This window comes from Gorilla gorilla, chromosome 16 (assembly GCF_029281585.2).
Source record: "Gorilla gorilla gorilla isolate KB3781 chromosome 16, NHGRI_mGorGor1-v2.1_pri, whole genome shotgun sequence".
Classification (NCBI taxonomy): Eukaryota; Metazoa; Chordata; class Mammalia; order Primates; family Hominidae; genus Gorilla; species Gorilla gorilla.
This window is the reverse complement of record NC_073240.2, coordinates 84,552,536-84,566,364: the sequence shown is the minus strand read 5'-3', so window position 1 is coordinate 84,566,364 and position 13,829 is coordinate 84,552,536. Positions and strand designations below refer to the sequence as shown.

The window sequence follows — 13,829 nt, the reverse complement described above, 5'->3', positions numbered from 1 at the left end:
TCAGGCTGGTTTCAAACTCCTGACCTTGGGATCTGCCTGCCTCGGCCTCCCAAAGTGCTGGGATTACAGGCATGAGCCACCACCCCCAGTCCTTTTTAGTTCTTTAAGGAATCTCCATACTGTTTTCCTTAGTGGTTGTACTAGTTTACATTCCCACCAGCAGTGTAAAAGAGTTCCCTTTTCACCATATTCACGCCAACATCTATTTTTCTTTTTTTATTTTTTAATTATGACCATTCTTGCAGGAGTAAGGTGGTACCTTATTGTGGTTTTAATTTGCCTATGTATGATAATTAGTGATGAGCATTTTTTCTTATGTGTATTGGCCGCTTGTATATCTTCTTCTTTTTTTTTTTAATTATACTTTAAGTTCTAGGGTACATGTGCACAACGTGCAGGTTTGTTACATACATATACATGTGCCATGTTAGTGTGCTGCACCCATTAACTCGTCATTTACATTAGGTATATCTCCTAATGCTATCCCTTCCCCCTCCCGCTGCCCCACAGCAGGCCCCGGTGTGTGATGTTCCCCTTCCTGTGTCCAAGTGTTCTCACTGTTCAATTCGCACCTATGAGTGAGAACATGCGGTGTTTGGTATTTTGTCCTTGCGATAGTTTACTGAGAATGATGGTCTCCAGCTTCATCCATGTCCCTACAAAGGACACAAACTCATCATTTTTTATGGCTGCATAGTATTCCATGGTGTATATGTACCACATTTTCTTAATCCAGTCTATCATTGATGGACATTTGGGTTGGTTCCAAGTCTGCTGGGCGAAGGATATGAACAGACGCTTCTCAAAAGAAGACATTTATGCAGCCAACAGACACATGAAAAAGTGCTCATCATCACTGGCCATCAGCAAAATGCAAATCAAAACCACAATGAGATACCATCTCACACCAGTTAGAATGGCAATCATTAAAAAGTCAGAAAACAACAGGTGCTGGAGAGGATGTGGAGAAATAGGAACACTTTTACACTGTTGGTGGGGCTGTAAACTAGTTCAACCATTGTGGAAGATAGTGTGGCGATTCCTCAGGGATCTAGAACTAGAAATACCATTTGACCCAGCTGTCCCATTACTGAGTATTTACCCAAAGGATTATAAATCATGCTGCTATAAAGACACATGCACACGTATGTATAGCTTCCTTTGAGAATTGTCTCTTCAGGTCCTTTGCCCACTTTGTGCTGGGATTATTTGTTTTTTTTTTCTTGCTGATTTGAGTTGTAGATTCTGGATATTAGTCCTTTGTTGGATGCATAGTTTGCAAATATTTTCACCCACTCTGTGGGTTGTCTGTTTGCTCTGCTGATTATTTATTTTGCTGTGCAAAAGCTTTTTAGTTTAATTAGGTCTCATTCATTTGTTTTTGTTTTTGTTGCATTTGCTTTTGGGTTCTTAGTCATGAATTCTTTACCTAAGCCAATATCTTGAAGAGTTTTTTTGATGCTATCTTCTAGAATTTTTATGGTTTCTTAGATTTAAGTCTTTGATCCATCTTGAGTTGATTTTTGTATAAGGTGAGAAAGGAGGATTCCTGGCATCCATGAGGAATAGCATTTATTCCTGGATCTAAGTTTTGACTAATTAATGCTTTTAACATTTTAATTAATGTGTTTAACCTCAAATGGATTTATTGAAACCTTAAAATATATGCAAAAATTATATATGCTAAGATTTTTTTCCCTATTTTTATGTTACGTCCTCTAGATTTGAATTTACGTTAAGTGAATTCCGAAGTTAGGAATTGAAATCAAATTCCTTTTCTTAGGCTTATGTTTTTATTTCCACAGGTCCTGCTCAATCTGGAATTTTGTCAGATCGTGAAGTGGTAAACCTCTTTCTTCATTTTACTGTCAACCCTAAACCCCGAGTTGAATACATTGACCGACCAAGATGCTGTCTCAGGGGAAAGGAATGCTGCATCAATAGATTCCAGCAAGTAGAAAGCCGCTGGGGTTACAGTGGGACGAGTGATCGAATCAGGTATCTGTTATACTGGGGATGCGGGGGTAGAGTGGGGGTAGCAGTTACCATTTGGCCTTTTTTATATATTATGGGAGATAATTAACCAACATTTCATTTTATACTTCATTTAATACACTTTTAAGTTAAGTTAATATAGGAGTCGAGAAGTCACTGAGGCATCCTGCCCTCCTCACTGATTTATGAGTGAGGGTGACTTCTTAAGAAAAAAATAGAGTAAGAAAGGATTGGGTTGGACCTTCTGTTACGTGATTTTTTTGTTTTTCCCCAAGATGGAGTCGCTCTGTCACTCAGGCTGGAGTGCAGTGGCGCGATCTCTTACACTGCAACCTCCGCCTTCTGGGTTCAAGCGATCCTCCCACCTCAGCCTCCTGAGTAACCTGTAAGGCATGCATCACCATGCCCAGCTAATCTTTTTGGATTTTTAGTAGAGACGGGGTTTCACCATGTTGTCCAGGCTGGTCTCGAACTACTGACCTCAAGTGATCCACCTGCTTCAGCCTTCCAAAGTGCTGGGGTTACAGGGGTGAGCCACCACGCCCGGCTGTTACATGATTTTTGTTTGGATCACCACTGCCAGTGGGCTGAGTTCTAGACCTTAATTGATCAAACGTTATTTTTACAGGCTTAGGGCTACAATTAATAAATGTAACCTTACTATGTTTAGTGTGAGTTTTTTCTTTGCATAGATGTTGCAGGGAAAATATCTCAGTATACATTTATAAAAGCCTTGAGAAAAAAACCAAGAATCTTGAAAAATGCATGCATATAATCCTGTTGAAGAAATTGTCTTTGCTCTACTGTGTTTCTTTAGGTTGAATGTCAAAATAGAATCAGTGCCGGTTTTCACAAAACATGACTTTTGGATTTTCATTTATTTAATAGCACTTCAGTATAAAACTGGAAATTAACAAGTTTGTTAAAACAGAAAAATCTGGTTGGATGTGGGACTATTATAAATCTTGAGTTAACATGGAAATTAAAAATGTACTTGTAGACTATTTAATAATAATTCACAATAACTATATGCAAAAATTATGGGATGAGGCCAAAGCTGCACACAAAGTAAAAGTGTAATAATTAACTACTTGTAGTAAATAGAGTAGAAATAAATGATTTAAGCATTCAGCCCAAGTAGCTAGAAAACAAATAGCAAAAGAACTATAAGAAAAGAGAAAGTAAATAGATAAATGTAGAAATTAATGAATTAGAAATAGTAGAATTCATAAATCCATAAGCTGGTTCCTTTAAAAGACCAATAAAATAAATAAACCTCTGGCAAAGGTAATAAACATTCACATTTAGAAGCAAAAATGGGATTATAATTATATGCTGACATTTTTATTTTAATTCTGGGTTTATTCTGTGCTAATAAATTGAACATGTTGATGGAATGGATCATTTTATAGGCAAATATAAATTATCAAAATTGACTGAAGAAGAAAGCCTGAATAGACCAATTACCATGGAAGGAATTAAAAGTTATCAAAGAACTGTCCCTTCACAAGGTGGTTTTTACAGGTGAGTTTTGTCAAATCCTCAAGGAACAGTTAGTTTCCTTGAGCATTAAAAGAATAAAGTACTACTTGGTTAATTATTGAAGGAAGCATAACCCTTATATAGGAATCAGACAAGACAAAAAAAATTCTAGATCAGTCTCAATATAAAGAAGAAATTTTGTGTAAAACATTAGGATATTGAATCTGTACCTTAGAAGAATAACACTGTATGACCAAACAGAGTTTATTTGGAGATTGAAAGAATGGCTCAGTGTTCGGAAATGTATTAGTATAATTCTCACAACAGATCAAAGAAGAAAAACAATTTGATTTCAATAGATGTCAGAAAGGCTTTTGATAAAATTTCACCTTCCTTCCAGATATAATTCTTACTAGATTAGGCCTAGAAGAATACTTGTTTGACATGATAAACTATTGAAACCTCAAGACAGAGATATCCTTGCTGTTTAAAGCAGTGTTATTATAATTCTGATTGATTATTTGCTAATGGCATTATGTACATTAGTTGTTCACAACTCTATCAAACCCAGTTCTCTCTTTTTTTAATAAATATTTTGTAATTCCCACTTTACTAACCTGAAATAAAATTCATAGATAATATGCTTTATACATTTTTTAATTGATAAGTGATCTAGTTATAATATAAAGGGGAATAAATGTAATTGATAGTAAAATATGTAGTTCAATACATAGACTTTGGGCAGGACAACACTGGAAGGCAAACTGAAGTAGTTAGTTGCTGTACATATATGCATCACCATGATGAGACAGTTTCAGCTGCACAGTTCAGGCGTGTTATGTCTTAAATATCATGAGCAGCATTGCTGCCACTTACGTTTTCTTTAAAGGTTCCAGGTAAAAGAGTATATATAGTTGGTCCTACTCACAGTGTCTATTTCTGAACTTGCCTACTGGCTGAAATTTATCTGTAACCTGTAAAGTCAATATTCGGGGCACTTTCTTAGTCGTTTTCAGCAAAGACTTTAGTTGCCAGACCAGCACGTTTCCAGCTGTGGCTGAACAAGGCAAGGCTCTACTTTCCTGGTTCAGCTCTCCTACAGAGGTGGAGAAGGCGAGGGGCAGTGCAGTGGAGTGCAAGAAACTCTGGCTCTTGGGCAGGTTGAATGGGGCTTGAAGGCCAGCTCTGGCACCTCTTAGTGGGGCAGCCTCAGACAAGTCACTTAACACTTCCAAACTCTGTTTTCTCTTTTGTGGAATAAATAAAATAGAATATACTAGGACGAGGTGTTTGTTTGTTTGTTTTGAGATAGAGTTTCGCTCTTGTTGCCAGGCTGGAGTGCAGTGGTGCGATCCCGGCTCACTGCAACCTCCACCTCCCAGGTTCAAGCAATTCTCCTGCCTCAGGCTCCCAGGTAGCTGGGATTACAGGCATGTGCCACCACACCTGGCTAATTTTGTATTTTTAGTAGAGACGGGGTTTCACCACGTTGGCCAGGCTGGTCCCGAACTCCTGACCTCAGGTGATTCACCAGCATTGGCTTCCCAAAGTGCTGGGTTACAGGTGTGAGCCACCATGCCTGGCTGGATGAATTGTTTTTAGGACTTAAGATTATAATCTATGCGAGGCGTGTATATGTGTGTATATGTAGACATACATACACACACACACACACACACACACACACACACACGTATTTCCCCTAGGAGCAGTGGTTTAGTATTTGCTAATTCTGTATATTAAACTTCCACAGACAATGAGAATTGACTGTATATTCCTTCTGTTTATATGGTAGTTGCCTCTTGTAAAAGTCTGAATATTAAAATTGCACTAAAAGGCCGGGCACAGTGGCTCATGCCTGTAATCCCAACACTTTGGGAGGCCGAGGCGGGCGGATCACCTGAGGTCGGGAGCTCGAGACCAGTCTGACCAACATGGAGAAACCCCGTCTCTACTAAAAATACAAAATTAGCCAGGTGTGGGGGCATATGCCTGTAATACCAGCTACTTGGGAGGCTGAGGCAGGAGAATTGCTTGAACCTGGGAGGTGGAGGTTGTGGTGAGCCAATATCGCACCATTGCACTCCAGCCTGGGCAACAAGAGCAAAACTCCGTCTCAAAAAAAAAAAAAAAAATGCACTAAAAAATCTGGTTTATAAACAAAATGGAATGAGGTTCAAGGCTTTTAGTTATAAACAGATTTTTTACCTACATGAATTATGGCAAGACACTTAAAAGTTGATTGAGTTATGGGAGACTGTTCTGTGCATTTCAGGAAATCTAGTTTCCCTAGTTCCTTGCCAATAGTGCCCCCCTAAACCTTTGTGAAATCGAGTATGCCTCCTTGGGGGTGGAACTCGTTTTGAGAACAACTGGTCCACCTAGGTAACCTCAGTATCAAGCTAAAAAACTACTAGAACCAATAAAAGAGAATAGTGGCCACTTATAAAAAGTATATTTAAAAACCATTGGTGTTCCTGTATGTCATCAAAATTCAGTTACAGAGATGAATAATGGTGACAGTTGTACAATGATATGAATGTATTTAGTGCCATTGAACTGTACACTTAAAAATGGTTAAAATGGGCCAGGCGTGGTGGCTCATGCCTGTAATCCCAGCACTTTGGGAGGCTGAGGCGGGCGGATCACAAGGTCAAGAGATCGAGACCATCCTGGCTAACACGGTGAAAACCCGTCTCTACTAAGAATACAAAAAATTAGCCGGGAGTGGTGGCGGGCACCTGTAGTCCCAGCTACTCGGGAGGCTGAGACAGGAGAATTGCGTGAACCCGGGAGGCGGAGCTGGCAGTGAGCTGAGACCACGCCACTGCACTCCAGGCTGGGTGACAGAGTGAGAGACTCCATCTCAAAAAAAAAAAAAAAAGGTTAAAATGGTACATAACTTTACCACAAAAAAATTATAATGTAAAAGATTTTAGTTATAATTGAGTAAATATCATTAAATATTTTGAGTATTATGTTACTATTACAATATGTTACTGTATTGTAGTAATTTTATATATCACTATATATGTTGAATATTACTGTAGTATTGTGAATAATCCCATTCATAACAGTAACATAATATTAAGTAGTAGGATTAAACCCAGTAAGAACTATAAAGTACATTAGCTTTATGAAGAACTGGAAAAGTTTGAGTAGAATCAGACTTTAATAAGGACAGTGTCTTCCAAATTAACCTATGTATGTTAGAGAATTTCTTTCAGAAGTCACATACTATTTTAGGTAGTGGAGAGTGGCTTGGCAAAATTCTTTTTTTTTTTGTGACGGAGTCTTGTTTTGTTGCCCAGGCTGGAGTGCAATGGTGATATCTGGGCTCACTGCAACCTCCGCCTCCTGAGTTCAAGTAATTATTCTCCCTGCCTCAGCCTCCCGAGTAGCTGGGATTACAGGCGTCTGCCACCATGCCTGGCTAGTTTTTGTATTTTTAATAGAGACTGGGTTTCACCATATTGGTCAGGCTGGTCATGAACTCCTGACCTCAGGTGATCTGCCCACCTCAGTCTTTCAAAGTACTGGGATTACAGGTGTGAGCAACCGCACCCGGCTGGCAAAATTCTTAACAGTTAATTTGGAAGAGTATATGTTTCTCTTTTAATAAGAGTGATACAGATGACAAGATAAAGTATTGTAAAGCTATAGGAAGTTAGTGTTGTATGGAACAGACTATAGATGTCAGAAACTAACCTAACATAAATGAACATTTAGAAAATGATATGGCCAGGTATACTGGCTCACGCCTGTAATCCCAGCACTTTGGGAGGTTGAAGTGGGTGGCTCACTTGAGCCCAGGAGTTTGAGAGCAGCCTGCACAACATGGTGAAACTCCATCTCCACAAAAAAATTCAAAAATTCAGCGTGGTGGCATGCACCTGTAATCTCAGCTACTTAAGAGGCTGAGGAAGGAGGCTGTGATCTCACCACTGCACTCCAGCCTGGGCATCAGAGCAAAACCTTGTCTCAAAAACAAAAAAGAATATGATAAAGGTGAGGGAAGGATTAACCACTGGGAAAATTAAGTTAGATCCTTACTGATCCCATGTACCTGTATTGATGTAAATTAAAATTTTAACATTAAACAAAACTGAAACCATGAAAGTGCTGGAACAGGTGAATGTTTATGTACTATGAGGATGAGGTAGACCTCTCTAAACTTGGCATGTATCATAATTTTGAAAACAGATAATTGAAAAGTTTTAAGTACAAAATCACCATAAAGTTAAAAGATGAGTGACAAATGGGAAACTTATTACAGTGGATATTACCAACAAAGCATAAATAACTATCATCTATATATAACGTGATCTTTTGAATCTACATTAAAAAGACAAACACATCTGTAGAGAAAAATGAGAAAAGAACATGAGTTGGGTATTTCATTAGAGAGAAAATCCAGTGGGCAGTAAGCATATGAGCAAATGTTTTACCTCATTAATAATCAAATAAATAGGCTGGGCATGGTGAGTCACACCTGAAATCCACGCACTTTGGGAGGCTGAGGCGGGTGGATCTGTTGCACTCAGGAGTTCCAGACCAGCCTGGGCATGGTGAAACCCCATCTCTACAAAAAAATATAAAAATTAGCTGAGCATGGTAGCGTGTGCCTGTAGTCCCAGCTACTTGTGGGGGCTGAGTTGGGAGGATCGCTTGAACCTGGGAAGTTGAGGCTGCAATGAGCCGAGATCGTGCCATTGCACTCCAGACTGGTTGACAAAGTGAGATCCTGTGTCAAATAGTAACAGTAATAATCAAAATATAAATGGAGTTTGTCACTATCAGTTTCTCAAAGGCAAAAGAAAATGAAAAATATTCCTGGTTGATAAGAGTGAGAGAAAAATGATTGTTATACCTTATGGGGTATAAAATGTTATCTTTCCAGAAAGCAACTTGACAATGTTTACCTAAAGCCTTAAGACTGTGCCTTTTGACTGGGTGTGGTGGCTCACACCTGTAATCAAAACATTTTGGGAGGCCAAGGCAGGAGGATCACTTGAGCCCAGGAGTTCAAGATCAGCCTTGGCAACATAGTGAGACCCCGCCTCTACAAATAATAATTTTTTAAAAATTAGCAGCATGTAGTGGCATGCACCTGTGGTCCCAGATACTCAGGAGGCTGAGGCAGGAGGGTCGCCTGAGCCCAAGAGGTTGAGGCTGCAGTGAGCCATGATTGCACCACTGCTCTCCAGTTCGGGTGACAGAGCAAGACCCTGTCTAAATAAAAAAAAATAAAAATTTTTTAAAGAATGTGCCTTTTATTTTCACCAGCAGTTCTAGGAATTTATTCCAAGGAAAATAATTAAGGCTTCATAAAATGATTTAGCTACAGGATTGTTCCTCATGGCATTATTATATAATAACAAAAACTGCAAATAATCTAGATTATCCAACAAGGCATTAGTTAAATATAGTGAATTGGTAGTTTTTTAAATCATTTTACATGAAAAAGAGGTTACAAATATATATATATTCTGATATGATTTTTTAAATTACATATATGTTCATAGAAATGTAACTGAAAAAGAAATATAAAGGATTAAAAATTGTAAGGGGTTAGCAAGGGCTGTCTCTGGATTTATGGAAGCTTTAAAATTTTCCTCTTATTTAGCTGCATTTTCTGTTTTTTTTTAAGCACAATATATTATTTATTTATTTATTTATTGAGGTGGAGTCTCGCTCTGTTGCCCAGGCTGGAGTGCAGTGGTGCAGTCTTGGCTCACTGCAATCTCTGCCTCCAGGTTCAAGCGATTCTCCTGCTTCAGCCTCCTGAGTAGCTGGGACTGCGGTGCACACCACCACACTCAGTTAATTTTTGTATTTTTAGTAAAGACAGGGTTTCACCATGTTGGCCAGAATGGTCCACCTGCCTCAGCCTCCCAAAGTGCTGGGATTACAGGCGTGAGCCACTGTGCCTGGTCTATTTTTTTTTTTTTCTTTTTGAGATGGAGTCCCGCTCTGTTGCCCAGGCTGGCACCATCTCAGCTCACTGCAACCTCCGCCTCCCGGGTTCTAAGCAATTCTCCTGCCTCAGCCTCCCGAATAGCTGGGATTACAGGGGTGTGCCACCACGCCTGGCTAATTTTGTATTTTTAGTAGAGTTGAGGCTTCACCATGTTGGCCAGGCTGGTCTCGAACTCCTGACCTCAGGTGATCCACCCACCTCAGCCTCCCAAAGTGCAGGGTTACAGTCATGAGGCACTGTGCCTGCCCTACTTTTTTATAATAAAAAATTATAAATAACATATTTTAGAGCCAGGAGTGGTAGCTCATGCGTATGATCCCAGCAACTCAGGACAATGAGTTGGGAGTATCATCTGAGACCAGTTCTAGACCAGCCTGGGCAACTTAGTTAGACTCCATCTGTAAAAAGAAAAAAAAATTTAAACTAGCCAGGAATGGTGGAGTGTGTCTGCAGCCCAGCTACTTGGGAGGCTGAGGTGGAAGGATCACTTGAGCCCAGGAGTTCAAGCCTGTGGTGAGCCATGATTGTACCACTGTACTCCAGCCTTGGCAACAGAGCAAGACTCCATCTCTTTAAAAAAAATTACATGTTTGTAAGCGTTTAAGGTGATCTTACTGTACCAGATGTTCAAAATAGTACTGTTATCTAGCTTATAGGGCTGTTACGATGACTAAAGGAAATAATTCTGTAAAGAACTGAAGTTCAGTGCCTGGCACACTAGGAAGTACTCATGAAGTGGTATTGATGAGTTAGTAGTATTACTAATAGTTGAAGGTGTTGCTGAAAATGTTGAGAGTTACTCAATGTAATTTTGCAATGTAAGACATTATAATTATGTCAGATTTTACAGGCTTTTAGTTCCATATGTATGTATGTATTAGTAGTAGTAGTAGTAGTAGTAGTAGTAGTAGTAGTAGTAGTAGTAGTAGTAGTAGTAGTAGTAGTAGTAGTAGTAGTAGTAGTAGTATTTGAGAAGGAGTCTCGCTCTGTCACCCAGGATGGAGTGCCGGGTCACCTGCAACTTCCATCTCCCAGGTTCAAACGATTCTCCTGCCTAAGCCTCTCAAGTAGCTGGGATTACAGGTGCCTGCTATCATGCCCAGCTAATTGTTATATTTTTAGTAAAGACAGGGTTTTGCCATGTTGGCCAGGCTGGTCTGAAACTCCTGACCTCAGGTAATCCACCTGGCTCAGCCTCCCAAAATGCTGGGATTGCAGTGTGAGCCACCACACCCAGCCTCAGTTCCATATGTATTTAATGTCAGTTTTTATACATTTACAAAATGGAGTAAGATGGGTCAATATTTCTTAACTATTATGACCAAACTGGACTTGTTAATTATTCTAGTTAGGAAACTGCATTCGAATCCTGTCCCATCCCTCTGCTACCAGTATTCTGTTAGAGTAGCCTACTTCCTTCACAGCTCTTGTTACAATTTGTAATTATTTATTTATTCCTTTCTTGTATTATCAGTGTCCTCCATTAGACTGTATGCACAATGCAGGTAGAAACTGTCTTGTTGACCATTACTTCCGCAGTGCCAAGCCTAGTACCTAATTATGATAAGCCCTTAGTAAGTATTTGTTGAATTGATAATTGTCGTAGTTTGAGATGCTGGGCTTCAGTCCTAATGGCTGACATGTCTGCGTTTATGAAAAAGATGTACAAATATTTGGACTCGTATAGCACTAAAATTATCATTACAACAAAAGTGGGTATTTAGGTTAAATTCTTTTACAAAACCAATTCTTAGGTTCCTCTTAAGTTCAAATCTACTCTAGAAAGCTTTTTGGTAAGCAAACAGATGACATTTCCAAGGATATCTAATTTGTTTTCCTTTTTATAAGCAAAACTGGATGTTCCAGGTTACACTTAAAAAAAATTATAACCCTTCAGAATATGAACACATGGGATTAATTATATTTTATTTTTGGCTTCTTTCTCTCAGATTTACAGTTAATAGAAGGATCTCTATAGTTGGATTTGGCTTGTATGGATCTATTCATGGCCCTACAGATTATCAAGTGAATATACAGGTATAGTTTCCTCCCCCACCATATATCATCTTGAAATAACACAGACAGGTAACTTTAAGATATTGTTTTGACAGAATCCAAATTTCAGTATAATTGTCAAAGCAATCAGAAGGCCCCTTAGTAGCATTGTAAGCATAAAGAGTTCTGTTTTAGAGTTGATGTAAAAAGTCTGGTTGCAGAAAATTGGGGTCCTTCACAAAAGCAGTAGCATATAAGGAGCTCTTCTTTGTCCAGGAATCCCTTCTATTAGTACTTCCTGCTGTGCAGTCTTAAAACATTCTCCTGCCTTTTTCATGGCCCTTTCAACTCTAGGATTGAAACTAAATTTCTTGTAACTGGTGTGAGCATCCTGTGACTTCCAAGGGGCTGAGCAGACCCTGCTTTATTCTTGGTTACTTTTTTTTGAGACAGGGTCTCACTTGGTCGCCCAGGCTGAAGAGCAGTGGTGCGATCACAGCTCACTTCAGCCTTAATCACCCAGGCTCAAGCAATCCTCCCACCTCAGCCTCCCAAGTAGCTAGGACCACAGGTATGTGCCACCATGCCCAACTAATTTTTCTTTCTTTTTTTTTTTTTTTTGTCTCGCTGTGTTGCCCAGGGTGGTCTTGAACTCCAGGGCTCAAGTGATCTTCCTGCCTTGGCCTCCCAAGGCATTGGGATTACAGGCATTAGGCCCCTGCTTCTTTTTTTTTTTTTTTTTTTTGAGATGGAGTCTTGCTCTGTTGCCCAGGCTGGAGTGCAGTGGCGCGATCTTGGCTCATTGCAAGCTCTGCCTCCCGGGTTCACACAGTTCTCCTGCCTCGGCCTCCCAGCACTTTGAGAGGCCAAGGAAGGTGGATCACAAGGTCAGGAGTTTGAGACCAGCCTGGCCAACATGGTGAAACCCCGTCTCTACTAAAAATACAAAAAAATTAGCTGGGCATGGTGGTGCATGCCTGTAATCCCAGCTACTCGGGAGGCTGAGATAGGAGAATTGCTTGAACTGGGACCTGGGAGGCAGATGTTGCAGTGAGCCAAGGTCACGCCACTGCCTTCCAGCCAGGGCTACAGAATGAGACTCCGTCTCAAAAAAAAAAAAAGACACCAGGCTCCTTGTGTACAAACTGAGGGAGGGCATCAGGATTATAGGTACATTAAAATTATGAAGTATAAATACTGTGAGTAAAATAATAGAAACAGTCTGGGCACAGTGGCTCACATCTATAATCCCAGTACTTTGGGAGGCTGATGTGGGAGGATTGCTTGAGCCCAGGAGTTCAAGACCAGCCTGGGCAACAGAACACGATCCCATCTCTACAAAAAAAATGAAAAATTAGGGCTGGGCGCAGTGGCTCACACCAGCACTTTGGGAGGCTGAGGTGGGCAGATCGCTTGAGACCAAGAGTTGGAGATCAGCCTGGCCAACATGATGAAACCCTGTCTCTACTAAAAATACAAAAAAATTAGCCAGGTGTGGTCGCGCACATCTGTAATCCCAGCTACTCAGGAGGCTGAGGCACGAAAATTGCTTCAGCTTGGGAAGTGGAGGTTTCAGTGAGCCGAGACCCCAACACTGCACCCCAGGCTAGGCAACAGTGAGAGAGTCTGTCTCAAAAACACACACACACACGCACACACCACCCCCCCCCACCCCCCCACCCCCAAGGCTAGGCAACAGAGTGAGAGTCTGTCTCAAAACACACACACACACATTGCTAAGGGCTTTATATTATTTTCTATAGTTTGCTTTATTTGGTTTAACTTAAATGTAACTTGTCTCTTAAAAATTACAGATCATTGAATATGAGAAAAAGCAAACCCTGGGACAGAATGATACCGGCTTTAGTTGTGATGGGACAGCTAACACATTCAGGGTCATGTTCAAGGAACCCATAGAGATCCTGCCCAATGTGTGCTACACAGCATGCGCAACACTCAAAGTAAGAGTCATGCACTATGTTCCAGATGGTTTCCTCTTGAATGTTGCAGAATGTGTGTTTTAGAAGCTGAGAGTCACTGACAGCTGAGCCATTTATAAAGAGGGGGGAAAAGAAGCTGGGAGCTAAAATATTCCACTGCCTTCCGAAAAGAAGTACTTCTCCCCACAGCTCTGTTCTGAAAGAAATAGCTCTTCTTAAGAAGTAGCCCTTTGTTTCAGTAAGCAGTTGAATGTTTGGCAGAAAATAAAAGTTATTTTTGTAAAATCTTTTCACTATTCTCTAATAGCTGGGCTGTACATTCAGTATTTTTATTCATTAATTAGTTTTTTGGTAAAAACTTCATTTTTCTCTAAATGACAGCATAAAATTTTATATAGGAATGATAGTGAAATATAATGGAACATTAATCTAATTAA

At 40.0% G+C, this 13,829-nt stretch overlaps 1 protein-coding gene across 2 annotated transcripts in view; it reads left to right on the top strand.

The window, feature by feature from the left end:
* BTBD1 (BTB domain containing 1) overlaps nucleotides 1–13,829 on the top strand; it is a 56,819-nt gene that overhangs the window by 39,785 nt on the left and 3,205 nt on the right. Inside the window, exons 5-7 of one of the 2 annotated variants that reach the window (XM_004056678.5) lie at nucleotides 1,806–1,998; nucleotides 11,407–11,494; nucleotides 13,267–13,413. In XM_004056678.5, coding sequence (XP_004056726.5) covers nucleotides 1,806–1,998; nucleotides 11,407–11,494; nucleotides 13,267–13,413 — 428 coding nt within the window. Of the gene's footprint in view, nucleotides 1–1,805; nucleotides 1,999–11,406; nucleotides 11,495–13,266; nucleotides 13,414–13,829 lie in introns of those variants that run through there. The other variant, XM_019011203.4, reaches the window with a different exon arrangement.